Source organism: Tenrec ecaudatus, chromosome 17, assembly GCF_050624435.1.
Source record: "Tenrec ecaudatus isolate mTenEca1 chromosome 17, mTenEca1.hap1, whole genome shotgun sequence".
NCBI classification, from domain to species: Eukaryota; Metazoa; Chordata; class Mammalia; order Afrosoricida; family Tenrecidae; genus Tenrec; species Tenrec ecaudatus.
In genome coordinates this window covers 28,892,317-28,911,732 of record NC_134546.1, presented here as the reverse complement: position 1 = coordinate 28,911,732, position 19,416 = coordinate 28,892,317, and the positions used below count along the sequence as shown (strand labels likewise).

Here is a 19,416-nt window from a genome sequence, read left to right as displayed (position 1 = left end):
TATACAAAGCAGCTAAGTCAGGGGTTATGTTTTGGCAACAATAGGGAATATATTAGACATCTTTTGTATTTTATTTATTTTGCAATGTTAGTGTTTTAAAAATACTTTCAGCTTTTCTCATAATTGTTGGATAATAATTTTTTATGATCTTCGAGTTTCAGGTAGTAGGGAAGATTGTAAGGGTTTTTTTGGTTTTGTTTTTTGAGTAAGAGGGTCTCTGTGAAAGTATAAATATGGTAAAAATGGCCCTGAGAGCTGAACCAAAAATGATCAACAATTTGAATTTTCTGGTTAAAGACATCAAAATAAAACCAAAATTAGCATTTAAAAAAATTAGTCCTATTAAAAATAATGTCCAGTTAATATACAATAATAACTTTTTTTTATTTACTTCCAGGCTGACTACATTTCATAAAGCAACTCCTGTTCTCATTGGATCCTTTTCATCAAATGACTGTTTAAAATCTTTGGACTTCATTATAGAACAGTTTATATCCCAAAGTGAAAATGAAGACAATCAGGAAGGTGATTTAGGCATGCGAATTTATGAAAGTGTCTCATCATATCTGTGAGCTAAAGGATAAAAACGGAATAGACTAATTCTATTCTACTTCTTTTTGAAACCAAAAGAATTCCACCTCGAAAGAAAAATAACTTTTACTCAATATGTATTTTATGAAAATAAAGGAGAGAGACAAGAACAGAATTAAGGGGAAATAGGAGATATATAATGAATAAGCAGTCAACTCTTCTGAAGAGGATAACTCAATAATGTTAAATCCTGTGCAAAGCCCTGGTTGTGGTCCTAAGGACAAGATTCTTTTTGGATGGGACCAGTGCTAAGGGACTTACCACGACTTGTGTACCCAATTCATTGTAGAACTTGTAGCCATTGGCATGAATGACTTTAAAAAGGAGCTTTTCACCACTAGTAAAGGTGCGGTCCCTTTTTTTATCACTGTGATTTTAAAAGCTTCATAATTTTTTAAAAAATTGATAGCTATTTTATAAGATTAAAGAAAGGCAGATGTCCGCAAACAGTTCTCCTCCATCATCCCAGAAGTCTGTATTACCTGCAACTCTTCCTGCTGTGCTTCCAACTCCTTCTCCATGTTCAAGTCCCAAGACGGGACTCTCTGCCCGACTATCCAATGGAACCTTCAGTGTACAGTCGTCACTCACCAACTCCAGGGGCTCAGTGCACACAATTTCATTCCTACTGCAAATTGGCCTTACACGGGAGAGCGTTGCCATTGAAGCCCAAGAACTGTCTTTATCAGCTGTCAAGGATCTTGTGTGCTCCATTGTTTATCAAAAGGTACTGTGCGTGATGTTTATGTTTTTCTCGTTGATATTGTATCTAATGCTGTCCTGTAAATTGCTCTTGCAGCACTTAGTTCACACCTGTAAATCCATAATTCATGAACTGACTGAGCATTTTTGAATGAGTCTTAACAGATGAGTAGCCTAACGGCTAAAAGTGCAAACTCTAGTAATTGGAGCCTGTATTCCAGCTTCAACTTTGCATTCACCTTTCTCTATGTAATCGTTTTAAAAATACCGTTTATTCTATTTGTCTCTTTCAAGAGGATGAACCAGTATAAAGTCAGGGAGACGTAAGAAATGTCATGGGTTTTCAGAGAAAACACTCAGGAATGGCAGAAAGGGGAGCAAGGCATTGAGGTGACTTACAAAAAAGATGGACCACAGAGCAGCCAAGTCCAAGCTCACACATTGTTCTTTTTGAGGTTTCCTGAGTTCTGCCCTCTAGTTTTGCCCTCTTCTTTGCTTTAGTTAATTTTCTTAGAGCATTTTATTGTGCATTAGGTAAAAGTTGACACAGCAAAGTAGTTTTCCACTCAGCAGTTCTCAGGGGAATTTTTTGTGACCTTGGTTGTGGTCTCTGCCAGAGGTGTCAGTTCGCCTACCCCCTTGGGCCTTCCCCTTTTGGTCTGGAGTAGTTGATTGTTTTAAGGAACACATTCCTTGTGGGTGGTGATGTTTATTTATAGGCCAGTTAGGTTATTTCTTTGAGGTGGCTTCTGGGAGTGGCTTTAGTTTCATATGAGAAGGGTCACTTTAAAGGGTGATAGTCTTAGTGATTACCCTGTCTCTACCAGACCAATAAATGTGGTCTTTTTAACGAATTTGAGTTTTGGTCTTCATTTTTTCTCCCATTCTAATTGAGACCTACATGATATTCTGATCAAAAAGGTCAGGACTAGATAGGCACCATCTAATTTTTTCCTTTTGGTCTTTGGTTTACTTCACTCCCCTTTGCTCCGGTGGGAAGAAGCCAATAATTGCATCTTTGATGACCACTCTCATGCTCGAAAATTCTGGCTGCTACTCACCAATTTAGAATCTTATCTTTATGTCCTATGTTAGGCCAATCATTCTAACTGTCCCCTGAAACTCTAGTCTTCAGCCTTCAGTCTAGTGGCTTGGTCCTTTGAAGTATTTGGTTAAGAAATTTCCATATCTGGCCCCTCAATGTGGTCTATACCCATGCCTTCTTTCTCTTTAGAGATTCTTGTATTTTTAGAAAGGATATTCCAAATCTATCATTTTCTATAGGAGCACACACCCTGTCTCTTAAATGAATTTAATAATTTTGGTTTCATATTTACCATAAAACTATATACCCAAACCAAACCCATTGCCAGTGAGTGGATTCTGACTCATAACGAACCTATAGGACACAGTAGAACTGCCCCTTTGGATTTCCAAAGCTGTGGATCTTTATAGCAACAGATTAGCCATATCTTTGCTCCCCTATCGCAGTTGGTAGAGTTGAAATGCTAACCTTCCTGTTAGCAACCCAACTCATAATCTATGCCACTAGGGCTCCTTATAAAATTATATGGGCTATGTGAATTGATTACAGTTTGTTCTTAAGTTTTTTGGCTAAACATGTTTAAAACAAACAAAATAGTGTACTTATTTGTAAAAATTATCTTGGTGAGATTAGTATGTTGGAATTTTCTCTATTTGTTTTATTGTTTGTTTTGGTTATTTTTGTTAAAGTTTATATGGTTTATCTTAATCTCCTGGGCTAGAAATAATTAACAGTCAAAAATATGTGATTGGTGGAAATTATGTCTCCTATATTATAACAGTAATTTATTGAAATATGGTTTAAAGTAAGATTTGCTTTGATAAGTATAGAACCATTTATGTATTAGCCAATATGTTTGCTTTTAGTGTCCTTTTCAATATGTTATCAGAGCTGTGTCACAAATATATATATATATTTTTTTTTTCATAAGAGAAAAGCTTGTAGTTAGTTCAGGGATTGTTTGCTGGCCCTTAGGAGCGTTTTCTTTTGGGGCACCACGCCCTGGCCCCAAAGTCCACTTTAAGCATTCCCTGGGGACCTTGCCACTCCAGTCACAAATATTTTTGCAACTGAATTATAATTTTTAATTAAAATTTAAAAGCTAGTTTTAATATAATTTATCATTTAAATGTAATGTTTCCTGTTTATCTGAAATCATAGAAACCTCTTAACCATAATTTGGTGGCATGCTCAACTTTCAATATTTGGAAATTTCATTAAATTCTTATATTTATAGAGCCATAATGATTTTTCCTGGTTTATTCTGGAATCTATAGAATAATCAATACTCAGGTAGATATGAGAAGTAGATGGTAACGTATTACAAATCATAATCCATGAACAATTAGAGTGATGGCAATTGATTATACATTTAGCCTGGCATAAAATGTATGTGATAGTGGCTGAATTTGAGTCAGTATTATAGTGATAGGGGAATACTGTTTTTGACAGGTCAGTGCTATACTTAGTGTATAACTTTGGGCAAGTGATATCACTTCTGTGAATGTTTAACCTGTCAGCCAAGCTGGAATGATTTCTAGTACAACATTCCAACTGTGAACTGTCATTTAGTTTCATTTTAAGGCTTTACTGCTGGAGACAAATTAAGGAGAAAAGAGTTTTAAGAGATGGTCTGATCCAGATTCTGGCAACAAAAAATCTTAGGGGAACCAGGTTAATTTAACCACAGAGAAACTTCATGACTCCCTTATTCCTCTTGAAGTTGTAAAAATCCCTTCATAAGTTCTGTTCTTTTTTTTTTATTTAATTTTTTTTTAGTTCTGTTCTTTTTAGCCTCCTCTCCTGTCTAGGTCAGCTTGCTTGTAAGTCATCCACTTTAGCTACTCATATCCATGCACTTCCATTTAACTCTTGGTATTTGGAAATTTATTTTTAACATCTCAAGAAAATATTCAAAAATCATAATTTTGATGTCTTTTAGGGGGAGTGCTAGCTTTTAACTTATATAGTCCCACATAAGAAATGTGATATATATACTTATCTGTATTTATTTATATTTCAAATAATGTTGAGAACTAACAATAAGTATACCTAATATTTATTGATTGATTATTATGTAACAAATCCTGTTTTAAACTCTTGATGTATCACTTCACTCTTCACATTCTTTGAGATGAATGCTGCTGAAATCCCCACTTACAGATTAGACAATTGAAGCGCAGAGTTAAGTCATTTGCAAAAGCCAGAACAGCTTTGCCAGAATTAGAAATAAACTAAGCAGTCCAACTTCAGAGAATATGTTTTGAATTATTGTGATCTAATTAATGGCATTGTCTTTCTGTTAATCAAGCATTTCATATCAATGTCTGCCTCGGGTGACATAGTAACTACCGAATGCCACTCTCTTGAAACTGACTGCTCTTGTGTGCCCTGATCCTGCAAACTTAGGCTTACTAGCATCCTGCTTGCTGTAAGAAACTCACTTATATGGCTCAAGTTATTCTTTATAACAATTGACATTTAAAACTCCAAAAAGCTTACTCATTTTGATTTAAAAAAAAACTACACTTTAATTTTCTGAGCAGTACACTTTTGCCTTTTCCATAGTGTCCTGTAGCAGGAATCATACAGTCTGCAGTTTTCTCAGACTGGTTTGTTCTACTTAGCAATATTCTTTTACTGTTTCTCTGTGGGGTGTGTGTGTATGATTTTCATAGCTCATTTATTTTTATTGCGAGTGATACTCCATTGTATGGATGTACAAGTTTGTATATCCATTCTCCTATTGAAAGACATCTTGGATGGTTCCAATGTGGGCAATTATTAACATAGCTGCAAAACATTTATTTTCTGTTTTTGTGTGGACATAAGTTTTCATTTCGTTTGATTAAATACTTGATTTATGTTTGTACAAGACTGCCAGTATTCTAAAGTGGCAGTACATATCTTTTGCCCATTTTAAAATTAGATTCTTGATGTATTGTTGAGTCTTAAGAATTCTTTATATATTCTAGATAACAAGCCCTTTATCAGATATGCTTTGTAAGTACTTTCTTCAGTCCCTGACTTGTCATTTTATTGTCTTAACCGTACTTTTAGAAGTTTCTAATTTTTATTAAGTAACATCAAATTTCTCTTTTAAGATCATGCTATTGGATTGTTATCTAAAATCTTAACGCCAAACTCAAAGTCACCTAGATTTTCTTTTATGCTAATTTCTAGAAATTGTATAGTTTTATATTTAATCATTTAAGTGTGTGATCCATTTTGAGTTAATTTTTTGAAAGATGTAAGGGCTATATCTAGATTAGTTTGTTTTGCATCTGGATATCAGCTATGGCAACCTTTATTGAAAAGACTGTCCTTTAAACTGCCTCTCTTCCTTGAGCAAAGATCAGTTGGCTATTTGTGTGGATTTTTCCTTTTGTTCTATTGATGTTTGTCCATTCTTTGACCAATGACACACTGTAACTTTATACTTCTTGAAGTTAGGCAGTCTTGAGTATTTTGTGTCTTTTGCCTTTCTGTAGAAACCCTAGGGTTAGTTTGTCAATATTTGCAAAACAACAAAAGTACTTTAATTGGGATTATATTAAATATATAGGTAAGATTGAGAAAAATTAGCATCTTGATGTTATTAACCCCCCCTATCCATGAACATAGGTTTTCTCCTCATTTTAGATCTTTCATCAGTATTCTTAGCTTTCCTCATCCAGTCTTTACATATCTTTTATTAGATTCATGTCTAAAGTTGTAATTATCTTGGTAATACTATACATGATAACACTTTTAATTTCAAAGCCAGTTGTTTATGACATGTAGGAAAGAAATTACCGACTTATGCCTATTAACCTTGTATCCTGCAATTTTTTTAATAATTGTTAGTTTCAAAATGGTTTTCTGTCAGTTTTAAAACTTCTGTATGAACAGTCTTATTATCTGTAACTAAGATGATTTTAATTTCTTCCCTCCCAAATTATAAACCTTTCATTTCCTGTTCTCATTTGTATTCGGTAGGACTTTTACTGCAATGTTGCAATGGAATTCGGTAGTGGAAACGTCCTTATTTTGTTTGTCATCTCAGAGGGAAATTGTCTAGTTTTTTACCATTAAATATGATGTTAGCTATCTTGGAATCAGCCCCCAACTCATGTTGCCCCATGGTTCAACTCGTTTTCTCCAATGTCTTTTCTGCAGCTATTGTGATTACATCATATGGTTTATCTTTTTTAGTCTGTTAATATGTTGAATTAGATTAATTGATGTTTGAATTTGCATACCTGGAATAAATTGCACACAGACATAGTATTTACTTATTTTTATGCACAGTTGGACTTTATTTGCTATTTGTTGAGGATTTTTTTGTGTTTGGGTTCATGAGAAAGATTGGTCTAATTTTTCTTTCTAGTAATTTCTTTTGTCAGGTTTTGATCTTAGGGTAATGCTGACCTTGGCAATAAACAAATTAGCAAGTTTTCCCTCTGCTTCTCTTTTCTGGAAGAGACTCGGAAAATGGAATAATTTCTTCTTTAAATGGTAGAAATCACCATGGAAACTTTTGTCTCTGGTATTTTTGTTTTGGAAGTTGTTCACCGTTGTTTCAATTTCTTTAATAGATTTGGGTTTTTTAATGGATATGGGTCTATTCCAATGACCTGTTTCTGTGTGTTAGTTTTGGTAGATTGTGTCAAGGAATTGGTCCATTTCATGACCTACTTACAATATTCTTTTATATCCTTTTCCTCTAAGATCAGTTGTGATGACTCGTTTTTTTCCTTTCTGATATCAATGCATTGTATCTTCTCTTTTTCTTAGCCTGTTAGCGATTTGTCAATATTATTGATTTTTTGTTGATTGTCTTTATTATTAATTTCCTGCTTTTAGGAAATAATCTTTACTAATTTTCTTGGTTGGAATGTGCTTTTTATTGTCTCTTCTTCTCTCTACTTTGGATTTAATTTGTTCTTTTGTAGTTTCCTAAAATGGAAGTTTAGTCATTTAAAATCTTCTTTTCTAACATGCCTATTTAATGCTATAAAGTTGTCTCTTAACTACTACTTTTACTATATCTCACAAATTTTGATAAGTTGTGTATTCATTTAGGTCAACATATATTTTAATTTCTTATGAGGCTTTAATCTCCAAATATGTTGTCATTGTCTAGCTATTTTTGTGTTTATTGATTTCTAATTTAATTTCTTTTTGACCTTAAAGCATACTTTAAATAGATTATGTTCTGTTACATTTATTAAGGTTTCTTTTATGGACCAGAATGTAGTCAATTTAAAAAAGAATGTGCTGTTTTGAAAAAAATGTTTTATAAATGGCAATTAGGTCAGTTCATTCATGATGCTGTTCCTTCCTGATTTCTACCTGTTGGATCTGTCAATTGCTGATAGAGTAGTTTTGAAGTTTCTTAACTTCAAATAGTAGATTTGTTTGTTTTATTTCTAGCTCTCCTATCAGTATCATGTATTTTGACCCTGTTGTAGGTATGTATACATTAGAATGGTTTCTTGGAGAATTGACTTCTGCTGTCATACATAATGTCCTACCTTATTCAGAAGGAAGTACTTATGATTGCTGCATTTCCTTTTATTGCCAAATAATATTCTACTCATGGGTATACTACATTTTGTTTACCCAACCACAGTTGGTATACATTTGATCGTTAACTCTTTTTGGCTAATATAAATAATGCAGTTATGAACATTGGCTACAAGTCTTTATGTGGACATATAAACATACACCATTTCTTCTGGAGATATAATACCCCGCCCCCCTGGATGAATTTGGTAGGTCAGATGATAACTCAAGGAGGCATCTTATTACGGTTGTTATTTGCATTTGCTTGCTGACTTAATTATGGTGAGCGTGTTTTCTTCGATTTATTTGGATAAATATCCAAATCTTTTAAACTACTTTCTAATTGGCAAAAATAACACTATTATTGCTGTTGTTATATCAGCATTCCTTTTATATTTTGGCTCCAGGTCCTTTTGAGATATAGGTGAGTATTTTCTCCTAGTCTGTGTGTGGTCTCCTCACTGTCTTCATAGTGCTTGTGAAGCACAAATGTTTTCATTTATTTACAAAATCTAATGTATCCTTTTTTTTTTGCATGTTCTTTTGGTGTTGTAGCTTAGAAATCATTGCCTAACCCAAGATCATTAAGATTTATTCTTATGTTTTCTAATAAGGGTTTTATAATTTTAGTTGTTAAATTTGGGTCTTTGATGAAATTTGAGTTTGTGTGTGGTCTGAGGTAGAGATCCAGTTCTTCTCTTTGAATGTAGGATCCAGTTACCCAGGCACCATTTCTTCATACGACCATTTCTTGTCTGTTCAATTATCTTTGGGCCTTTGTTGAAAGTCATTTGACCATAGATGAGATAAATTACTTTTAGACTCAATTCTACTCATATTCCACTGATCTATATGGCCGTTTTTATGCTAGTACTACACTGGCTTCTTTGTTGTAGTTTTATTGTTTTAAAACCTCCAACTTTCTTTTTTGAATTTCCTGTGGCCATTCTGGATTCCTTGCATTTATGAGTTTCAGTATCAGCCCATCGCTTTCTGTAGGGATTGACTGAACCTGTAATCTGTCTGAGAAGCATTGTCATCTTAATAGTATTAAGTCTTCCGGCTCCTGAATGCAGGCTGTCTTTTCATTTATTTAAATCATCCTTAATTTCTTGTGAGAGATATTTAATTTTTCCCCTTTTCCCTCCTTTTTTGGGTGGGGGGTAATAACTTGTTTGTTTTTCTTCTCTCTTATGTTCCCTTTATTAATATATTTCCATTTTCTTTTTTATGTAGATATTACAGTGCCTTTTGGTTGTTTCCCTGTCTTGTTTTTGCCACCTGTGTAAAATTCTCTTAAATATCAAGTTGATATTCTTCCATTTCTTATTGAAGCTACTTAAAAACTTACCATAGGAAGATTTTTGGATCACCTTGTCAGTGAGCACATCTTAGTAATCAGCCTTATGTTCTTTCTAAATCAGCAGCAAAAGTTTTAACATTGTCAAATTTATGAAAGTATAGTTTAAAATAATCTATAACTACAAGGCCTTGGTTGTGAAGGATCAGGATGCTTAAGTGTTTATAAACTCCCATCTATGTGGTTGCAAGGTTATGTGCAACTTAGGTGTGACTTGATTTTAATAGTGATTTTCACCCAGAATTATAGTGGGTCAGTTTGAATGTACCAGAGACTAACTTTTAGAGGATAAGAAACCACCAGATGCCCCTCAGTCCAATTCAATCATAATCTCTGGTAGTCAGAAATCTGTTTTTAGAGCTCTCTGTAATTCTGTTGAACAGGCAGAGTTGGGAACCTCTAGTTTAATAGAAAACAAGCTTAAGGATCATATAAGTAAAAATGTGGAGATTATTTTTTGGAGTAACAAATATTTGAACTACGCAGCTTGTTGGAGGAGGTTTCCATATCATTTTCCACTAATGAAAATATATCAATTTAAATTTATAATTCTAAAATTTAATGAGGTTTGCATTAGGTTGTAGACTTTAAAGTGAGAGTTAAAAGTTTTATTTAGAAAAAAATTGCTAGTCTTTACTTGGCAGTTTGCAAAGAGTTCACTAGTACGGTACACTTCTCCCTACCAGGTACCTTTATCGGTTATGGCTTCACTTCATTGATCAAATGTTTGTGACTTCCCGTGTGTAGTCCCAGAGGTGGATACTGGGGAGGGACTCTACCAGGGTGAAAAGCAAAATTTTTATCACAATTATTTGTGCTGTAGTAAAGAAAAAGATATGCAAGGGATAAATTACTACAAGGTACATCATAAATCATGAAGTAAAGGCACAGAATGGTAAAATGACTTAAAAGAAGAATTGTCAGTTTGTTGAGGCGCTATCAAAGCCTATTTGAAGCCCAGCTTTTTGCTTTCGCTGTCATTTAAGGAGCATTCTGGCTGTATTTCTTCTAAGGCAGATTTTATTTTTTGGCAGTCCATGTTACTTTTAATATTCTTGCCAACACTACAGTTCAAACATCAATTCTTCAGTCTACCTTATTTAGTGTCCAACTACTTCTTCCATATATGAGACAATTGAAAATAACATGGTTTGGGGTCAGGCGCACCCTAGTCCTCAAAATAACATCCTTGCTCTTCAACACTCCACAGAGATCTTAGGCAGCATGTTTACACAGTGCACTTCATCTTTTTGCTCGTTTGACTGCTGCTTCCATGAGCATTGATTGTGAATGAAAGCAAGGCTAACTCCTTGGCAACTTCAGTCTTTTCTCCATTTATCATAATGTGACCTATTGGTCCAACTGTCAAATATTTAGGAATATTGAATTGTAATCTATGCAAGCCTTGATTTTCATCAGCAAGTATGCTTCATTTCCACCAGGTTGTGTCATCTGCACAAGGTTGTTAATTACCCTCCTCCAAACCCGGATGCCACCTTCTTCTTCCTATAATCTGGCTTCCCTGGTTATTTATTCAGTATACTTCCTTGAGCATACATATTGAGTACCATATGTATGGTGCAAGGATGCAACCTGAGGCACTTTTCCTGATTTTTAAATCATTCAGTGTTCTCTTGTTCTGTTCATAGAACTACCTCTTTATGTATAAATTCTACATGAGCACAGTGCAGTGTTCTAGAATTCACATTCTTCTCAAGGCTATCTATAGTTTATGATTCACCAGTTTAATGAATTTGCATAATCAACAAAAGCTAGAACAATAACAAAGTAGAACAAAAATCTCAGTTGAAATTTAAACTCCCTGGCGGTCTAATTATGTCAGTAATTTTGTACCCTAAGCAGTACATTGTTTTGCATAAAATTTGTTGTTTTATATTATAGGCCTGTAATTATTAAGAAATAACTCATTCTAATCTCTCTAGTAGACATTCCAGGTATGATAAACTTTAATATACAAAATCACAAATTAAAAATAATATAAAATTTCAATAATGTAATCAAATTAAAAACACTGCAATTTTTCAAAAAGGGTGCAGCATCAGGGTGTGAAAAATTTTGAAACATGGCACTGCACAAAGTCCGATGTCATAATCAGGACAATGGAACCTGGTTTCCTTTCGTATTCTCTTTCCATTGCCATATCGCTTTGAGCAATAAACACCCATATCCTTGTAGGTGCTGGCTTTTTTCCGTTGGTGAGATACAGCCCATGAAGTGACGACCAGTTAGGCGTCTGGGTTGACAACGTCAACAGTGCAACGTCCAGGTCTATTCACAGCCACTGATGGTGTTTGGTGGTTCACAAAGATCTGTCCAACAACTTTCCAAATGAAGCCAGAATGAACCAAAGGCTTGTTACTCTTTGCTCTGTGAAAAATGTAGGCATTCCACAAGCATTGCTCGAGAAGATACCCGGAGATCTTCTTATAGTATTTCTCTGCCTGTTTCCACATTGCTAGGTAGAATGTAAGTGCTTGGCCAGCTCTGTCGACACCTCCCATGGTTTTGTAGTCTGTCACGACTTGTGGCTTCATGACTTCTTGCCCACCTTTCGTGCGCACCATAACAGTTGAGGTACTATGAACTGTACTCATTAGGCACACATCTTTCTTGTCACGCCATCGCAGCGCCATCACCTTGCCTTTCTGCCAGCCAACCATTTCTCCAGTTTTAGCTGCTTCTTGCCAAACATTGCTGGCATGTCACGCTGGTTAGCTCTGACGGTTCCATAGGCATCGGTTTTGTTCTTTATAAGAAACTCATAAAGTTCAGGGGATTTATAAAAGTTTTCGGTTGTAACGCAATAGTCCTGATTTAGCAATGGCTCAATGAGTGTTAGAACAGAAGATGTTGCCATTCCATAGTCACTGTACTTTGGATTGAGTTTTGTACCTTTTCCAGTATATATGACTGAATTCCAAATGTAGCCAGTTGACAATTCACAGAGCATATAGGATTTTATGCCAAATCGTGCTCTCTTTGATGCAATGTATTGTGTCCAGCTGAGCCGTCTCTTTTAAGCCATTAGACTTTCATCTCTGCTGATGTCTCTTTCTGGCACATTGGTCTGCTGGAAAGTCTTTACAGTCATTTGAGATAATTCCAAAATGTTCTTTAGTTTTGGTACAGGATGAGTAGTTTCATCAAATTCTTCATTGTTTGTGAAGTGAAGAAAAATGCATAATCGGAAAATCTGTATTCTGACATGACGGTGTCAAAAAATGGAGTTGCAAGTAATTTATTGGTGGTCCAATACCTTTTCCACAAGGGTTTTCCCACCACTCCCTGAAGTATTATTAGGCCCAGAAATTTCCAAATGTCATCTTTGGTAACTGGTTCCCACTTTCTGCTTCTTGAAAACTTATGAAGTAGAGTAGCAGATTGTTGCTCTTTGTACAGATTTGTCTCCGTAACAATTTTTTCAATGACCTCATCGGTCAGAAATAATTGTAGGTATGCTAAAGGGTTGTTGTGGTCAACGTCTGCTCTCATACCAGGTGCTCCAGTAAACGGGAATATTGGGGGAACTGCCTGATCCGTACCGCAGACAATAGAGCACCAAGTTCGCACATCGCTGAGCTCAGGTGCGGAATCATCACTGTTGTCACTTATCAGTGTCAGTGTCAGATGATGAATTTTCCCATGAACCGTTATCGCTCAATTCTGTGAGTAATTCTAACTCACTGTCACTGTCATTTATCTGGTCTAAAACTCCTTTTGTGCTAAAGTGACACTTTTTTGATGGCCATGGACAAAAAATTCCAGGCAAAAATTTTTCCAAATGACCATAAAAGGGCAGACAGGGCACTGGAGACTGATCTAGGGACAAATCTGAGGTGATTTGCTTTGATACAATGTAATCCTCACAGGTTACACTGTATCACTGTGTGTGTGTGTGTGTGTGTGTGTGTGTGTGTGTGTGTGTGTCTTTTAGATTTGCAGTTTTGAATTTCTCACCCAGTTCCGCCCCCGTGTGGCCACACTGCACACAGAGAACGGGACGGAATGGACCGAGGAAGTCAGATCACTGCGATCACAGTGGAGGACACTGCTGGCCTGGGGAGCAGTTAAAAACCAGAACAAATTTAAAATGGTTCAAAAGGGAAATCATATGATAAATGGTTGAATTTTAATATAACTACATCTACAAATAATCCATTTCCAATGCATTGTGCATAATAGCAAGGCTGTTCACATACATGATTTATGGTCAGAGGATTCACCAGAGGCTTAATCTACATGTATTTCCTATTTAAACTGAAACAACTTTGAAATGACACCTATATCTACCATAATCAACTTATAATGCTCTCTGTCTCATAACTGTCCTTGTCTCTGACCTCAACTATGGTCAAAGGGAATTCACAGGAGGTTTCATCTATGTGTGTATCCCGCAGATGGATTTGAGCTTCTGTTGTTGTTCATAGTCTTCTGCAAATCAGGTGTTCACAATTGAAACTGATACCATTCGCTTCTTCAAATGTGGATTTTATTATTTACAATCCTTGTATTTCACAGGCTGGTGTTCTTCTTCCATGTGAATTTAATCAACACTTCACTTAGATGGCTGCTTGTTTGAAGACCATCCTTTAAGACTTCCCAGACAGCCTCTACTCAAGCACTTACTCAATGCAATAATACGTTGTTCTATTAAATAGGCAGGATGCACACCTTCCCGACACTATTGCTGAAGAAAAATGTGTGCATAAGCAAATGTGAAGAAAGCTGATGGTGCCTGGCTATCAAAAGATATAGCGTCTGGGGTATTAAAGGATTGAAGGTAAACAAGCAGCCATCTAACTGAGACGCATCAAAGCCCACATGGAAAAAGCACACCAGCCTGTCTGACCACGAGGTGTAGAAGGGAACAGTGAAGACATCAAAGAACTAAAAATCATATCAGTGGGTGCCCACGTCTCTGATACAATCACTGAAAACAAATGGGTGCATAAGCAAATGTGGTGAAGAAAGCTGATGGTGCCCAGCTATCAAAAGATAAAGTGTCTGGGGTCTTAAAGACTTGAAGATAAACAAGTGGCCATCTAGCTCAGAAGCAACAAAGCCCACATGGAAGAAACACACCAGCCTGTGTGTCCACGAGGTGTCGAAGGGATCAGGTATCAAGCATCAAGGACTAAAATATCATATTGTAAATGTGGGTGACTACAGAGTGGAGACTCAAAGCCCATTGGTAGCCAACAGGACACCCCCTTACTGAAGAGTTGTGGGGAAGAGATGAGCCAGTCAGGGTGCAGGGTAGCAACAATGAAGCATATAACTTTCCTCTAGTTCTTAAATGCTTCCCCCCACCCCATTATCATGATCCCAATTCTACCTTACAAATCTGGCTAGACCAGAGGACGTACATAGGTACAGAGAGCAACTGGAAGCACAGGGAACCCAGGACAGATGACTCCTTCAGGACCAGTGGTAAGAGTGGTGATGCCTGGAGGGTGGAGAGAATGTGGAGTGGAAAGGGGGAACTGATTACAAGAATCTACATATAGCCTCCTCCCTGGGGGATGGACAGCAGAGATGAAGGCCGGGAGAGACGTCAGACAGTGTAACATATGACAAAATAATGATAATTTATGGATGATGAAGGGTTCATGAGGTAGGGGGGAGTGGGGAGGGAAGAGGAAAGTGAGCAGCAGTATTAAGGGCTCAAGTAGAAGGCAAATGTTTTGAGAATGATGATGGCAACAAATGTACATATGTTCTTGACACAATGGATGTATGTATGAATTGTACAAGCCCCCAATAAAATGATAAATAAAAAAACCTCCCAGACATTATTCTTTCTGATAAGCAGACACCATCTAGTTTCTTAGCCACATTTTGCTATAGCACCAAACTTTAGTGATCTCTTTAAGTGGGTGAGCATCAAGCAGGACAATATCATAAGAACTAGCTGTTCTTCTATCATGGCTAGAATTAAGTGCGAATACTCATTGAGATATCTATGATTTATATATGTCTCTGGTTTACTTAGAGCAGTGGTTCTCAACCTTCCTAATGCGCGACCCTTTAATACAGTTCCTTATGTTGTGGTAACCCCCTCCCCAACCATAAAATTATTTTCATTGCTACTTCATAATTGTAATTTTGCTACTGTTATGAATTGGGCGACCTCTGTGAAAGGGTCATTCATCCCCCCCCCAAAGGGGTCGCGACCCACAGGTTGAGAACCTCTGCCTTAGAGACATCATCGTCGTTTTATGCTATATTCATCATCCCCTTATGGCATAAGGTAATTTATTGATAGTGTCATTAAGCCTTTTGAGTACTCCATCTTCTGATGCTTCCTGTACCATTCACTGTTTTGCCCATAGAATCTTTCAGTATTAGAATTTGAGGCTTGAGATTTTTCCTGAGTTCTTTCAATTTAAGATATTCTTAGCATACTTTTACTTTTTGGTTTTCTAACACAAGGTCTTTATACACTTCATTATATCTTCTCAATTTTCCATTTGAAATTTTCTGTTCAGATCTTTTACTTCATCCTTTCCTCCATTTGCCTTAGCTATTCTTTGATTAAGTTGGTTATTAATAACCTAATTGATGGTTTGGTATGTATGTATATATAGAACATGTTTAAATGCTTACGAAAAGACCAAAAACTTAGGATGTAATCGTGAAAAATGTTATCAGTAATATTAATTATGAATTTAATTTTTGTTAGATTCTATTAAGAAACTTCTATGTACAGCAGAATTAAACCCTGTTTGGGCCTTTACCATCCTCATAATTGTTATATTTGAGTCCATTATGCAGTCACTGTGTTAGTCCATCTCTTTGAGGGACTTCTACTTTTTCTCTGACCCTCTAGAAATCCCTTTTCCAGGGACTGGTCGTTCCTGATAACATGTTCAAAGCACCTGAGATGAAGTCTCATCATCTTTATTTCTAAGAATTTATTCAACATGCTCTTTTTATGTTACATTTGTCTTGTATGTGTAATCTTTGGTTCTCATAAACCTATGATTTTTGTGTTAGAATATCATAGTACTATGATATATTCCTTGTGGCATGTAATTCTTTGTATTGATCATCTCTGTTATGACTCCAGAATCATAGTTTTGAGTTCTATTAGCTAGTCAGCTACTGACTTAATGAGAATTAATAAATAAAGAGCTGGGAGGCAAAGGGCATTTATAGAGCTCTAGATAAAGACATGTACATATGCAAATATATTTATGTATGAGGATGGGGAAATAGATCTATGTGCATATAATTATAGGTGTAGCATTAAGGTAGCAGAAGGATATTGGGCCTCCACTCAAGTACTCTCTCAATGCAACAATACTTTCTTCTATTGGGGGCGGGGGGGGGCAAAAAAATACTTTCTTCTATTAAATTGGCATTCTATGGTGCTCACCTTCCCGACACAACTGCTGAAGACAAAGTGGGTGAATAAGCAAATGTGAAGAAAGCTGATGGTGCCCGGCTGTCAAAAAAATATAGCGTCTGGGGTCTTAAAAGCTAGAAGGTAAGCAAGCGGCCATCTAGCTCAGAAGCAACAAAACCCACTTGGAAGAAGCACACCAGCCTGTGTGATCACGAGGTGCCGAAGGGATCAGTTATCAGGCATCAAAGAAAGAAAAATCATATCATTTTGTGCTCACCTCCATGATATGATCGCCGAAGACAAATGGGTGCATAAGCAAATGTGGCAAAGAAAGGTGATGGTGCCTGACTATCAAAAGATACAGCGTCTGGGGTCTTAAAGGCTTGAAGGTAAACAAGCAGCCATCTAGCTTAGAAGCAACAAAGCCCACATGGAAGAAGCACACCAGACTGTGAGATCATGAGGTATCGAAGGGATCAGGTGTCAGGCATCATCAGAACAAAAAATATCATTGTGAATGAGGGGGGAGTACGGAGTGGAGACCCAAAGCCCATTTGTAGACCACTGGAGATCCCCTGGCAGAGGGGTCTCAGGGAGGAGATGAGCCAGTCAGGGTGCAATGTGGCAGCGATGAAAAATACAACTTTCCTCTAGTTCCTAAATGCTTCCTCCCCACCACACCCCAACTATCATATACGAATTCTCCCTTGCAAGTCTTGTTAGACCAGAGGATGTACACTGGTACAGATAGGAACTGGAAATACAGGGAATCCAGGATAGATGATCCCTTCAGGACCAGTACTGCGAGTGGCGATACTGGGATGGTAGAGGGAAAGGGGGTGTAAAGGGGGAACCAATTACAGGGATCTACATGTGACCTCCTTGGGGGATGGACAACAGAAGGGTGGGTGCAGGGAGACATCGGACAGGGAAAGATAGGACAAAATAATAATTTATAAACTATCAAGGGTTCATGAGGGAGGGGGGAGTGGGGCAGGAGGGGAAAAATGAGCTGATGACAGGGGCTTAAGTGGAGAGCAAATGTTTTGAGAATGATGAGGACAATGAATGTACAAATGTGCTTTACACAATTGATATATGTATGAATTGGGATAAATATTGTATGAACCCCTAATAAAAAGATTTTTAAAAAGCCAGTAACGAGAATTAACCCATAAGCATCTTTTTCTATATTTTATGACACTGGGTTATAATACAATGGAGTAAAGAGATGCTTGCACTGTGTGCATATTCCCTAGGTTTAAACTTCCAGAAAGAGTCTATAGAATGACTGTCATGACCAAGCATATGGGAAAATGCTTAAAGTGGAATTAGGTATTATGTGTTGAATTAGAAGAAAAAATTACATTGATATTTCTGGTACGAAGGAGATGATTGAACAGAAATAACATTTGACTATGATTCCAGGTCTAGAATAATGTAAGCCTTATATCAGATTCTAACAGGTTTAATGTATATATCTTGAAATATTTTTCCCTCAAGAAAATATCTCTGTAGCAAATACATCGTTTTTAGTTGAGCTTTGCCTAAAAATCAGACATGGATAAAAGTGATCACATTTTGAATTTCTTCCAATTTCATGACACAATCCAGGGTGGAGTAGGGTGGAGTTTGTGTTGTTGTTGTTAACACAAACTTCCTTTTTTTCAAAGCTTTGAAACTCTTCCAACATTTATGATATATTGAAACGAGTACTATTTTATTCATTTTTCATATCTCCAGAAGTTGAATTTTGTTGAAGGACAGTCTTCCTAATCAGACTACTAAAAAGAGGGTGCTATAAAGAATTGGTGGTAATTCCTTTCATTAAGGGATGATTCAGTCTGAGCTTAAAGCAGGAAGGACTAGGTAAACAAGCCCCCTTTGCCCTTTTGCTTCATGTCTCAGAACCTCACTTGTTCTCAAGTTGCCCCCACTAGTTTAAATATTTATTTAGATTTATTTATTTTATACTTATTTTGTGGAGCTATTTGTTCCTAGGATTGTTCGAAGAGCCAGGTTCTTCTAGAATGCCCCACATTCCCAGTTATTCATTGCCTGAGGGCATCAGTAAACTTTTATATTCCTCATGACAATAGAGATTAGGATTCTGAACTGTTTTACTGGCAGTTACATTTCTAATTACAGCTCCAGTGTCTAATTCTGCTGCATTAGAGTAAGCTAAAGCAGTGCTCCTCGTTCTCCAGGAGACATTTGGCAGTGTGCACGCACACGTTCAGTTGTCATCTCAGCTGAGCTGTGTGCATTACTGGTTTCCTTCAATGCAAGCACAGCGTCCCACTGCAAAGAAGTACCTGGTCCAAAATATCACAGGTGCAGAGATAGAATGTCTCCAGATTGGATAAATCTTTTCCCATCAGTACTAATGTATGTGTATTTGTAGTTAATTAGCAAATATGAACATCTCTTAGAGTAACATCTACTAGATGAGAATTGTAACATAAGTGCTCACAGATTTTCTAGTTATTTGAACTTTGTGTCTTAATGGTACACATATTCCGTTATGAGTATGAACATAGTTAATGGATACAAATTATTAACATGTATGTTATTATTATTTTATCATCATATTAACATAAAGCAAATTTAACATCAAACAAGATTCTGGCTCATGACAATCCCGTTTGTTCCAGAGAGTCTTCTTGTCTGTCGTCTTTCCCACAGAGCTGCTGGGTGGGCTTCAATTGCCAATTTAGGCTAGCAGCTGACTGAAAAACGTGGGAGTGCTCTTGACTGATAAAGCTCAGAGAAGCTGGCAGGGAGGGGAACAAGAAGGCCAGC

The 19,416-nt window shown here is 36.5% G+C and overlaps 1 protein-coding gene across 1 annotated transcript in view; it reads left to right on the top strand.

Annotated features, from left to right (window-relative positions):
• PRKD3 (protein kinase D3) overlaps positions 1–19,416 on the top strand; it is a 94,101-nt gene that overhangs the window by 11,213 nt on the left and 63,472 nt on the right. Inside the window, exon 2 of the mRNA XM_075535691.1 lies at positions 398–1,318. Coding sequence (XP_075391806.1) covers positions 1,028–1,318 — 291 coding nt within the window. The 5' untranslated portion in view covers positions 398–1,027. The remainder of the gene's footprint in view (positions 1–397; positions 1,319–19,416) is intronic.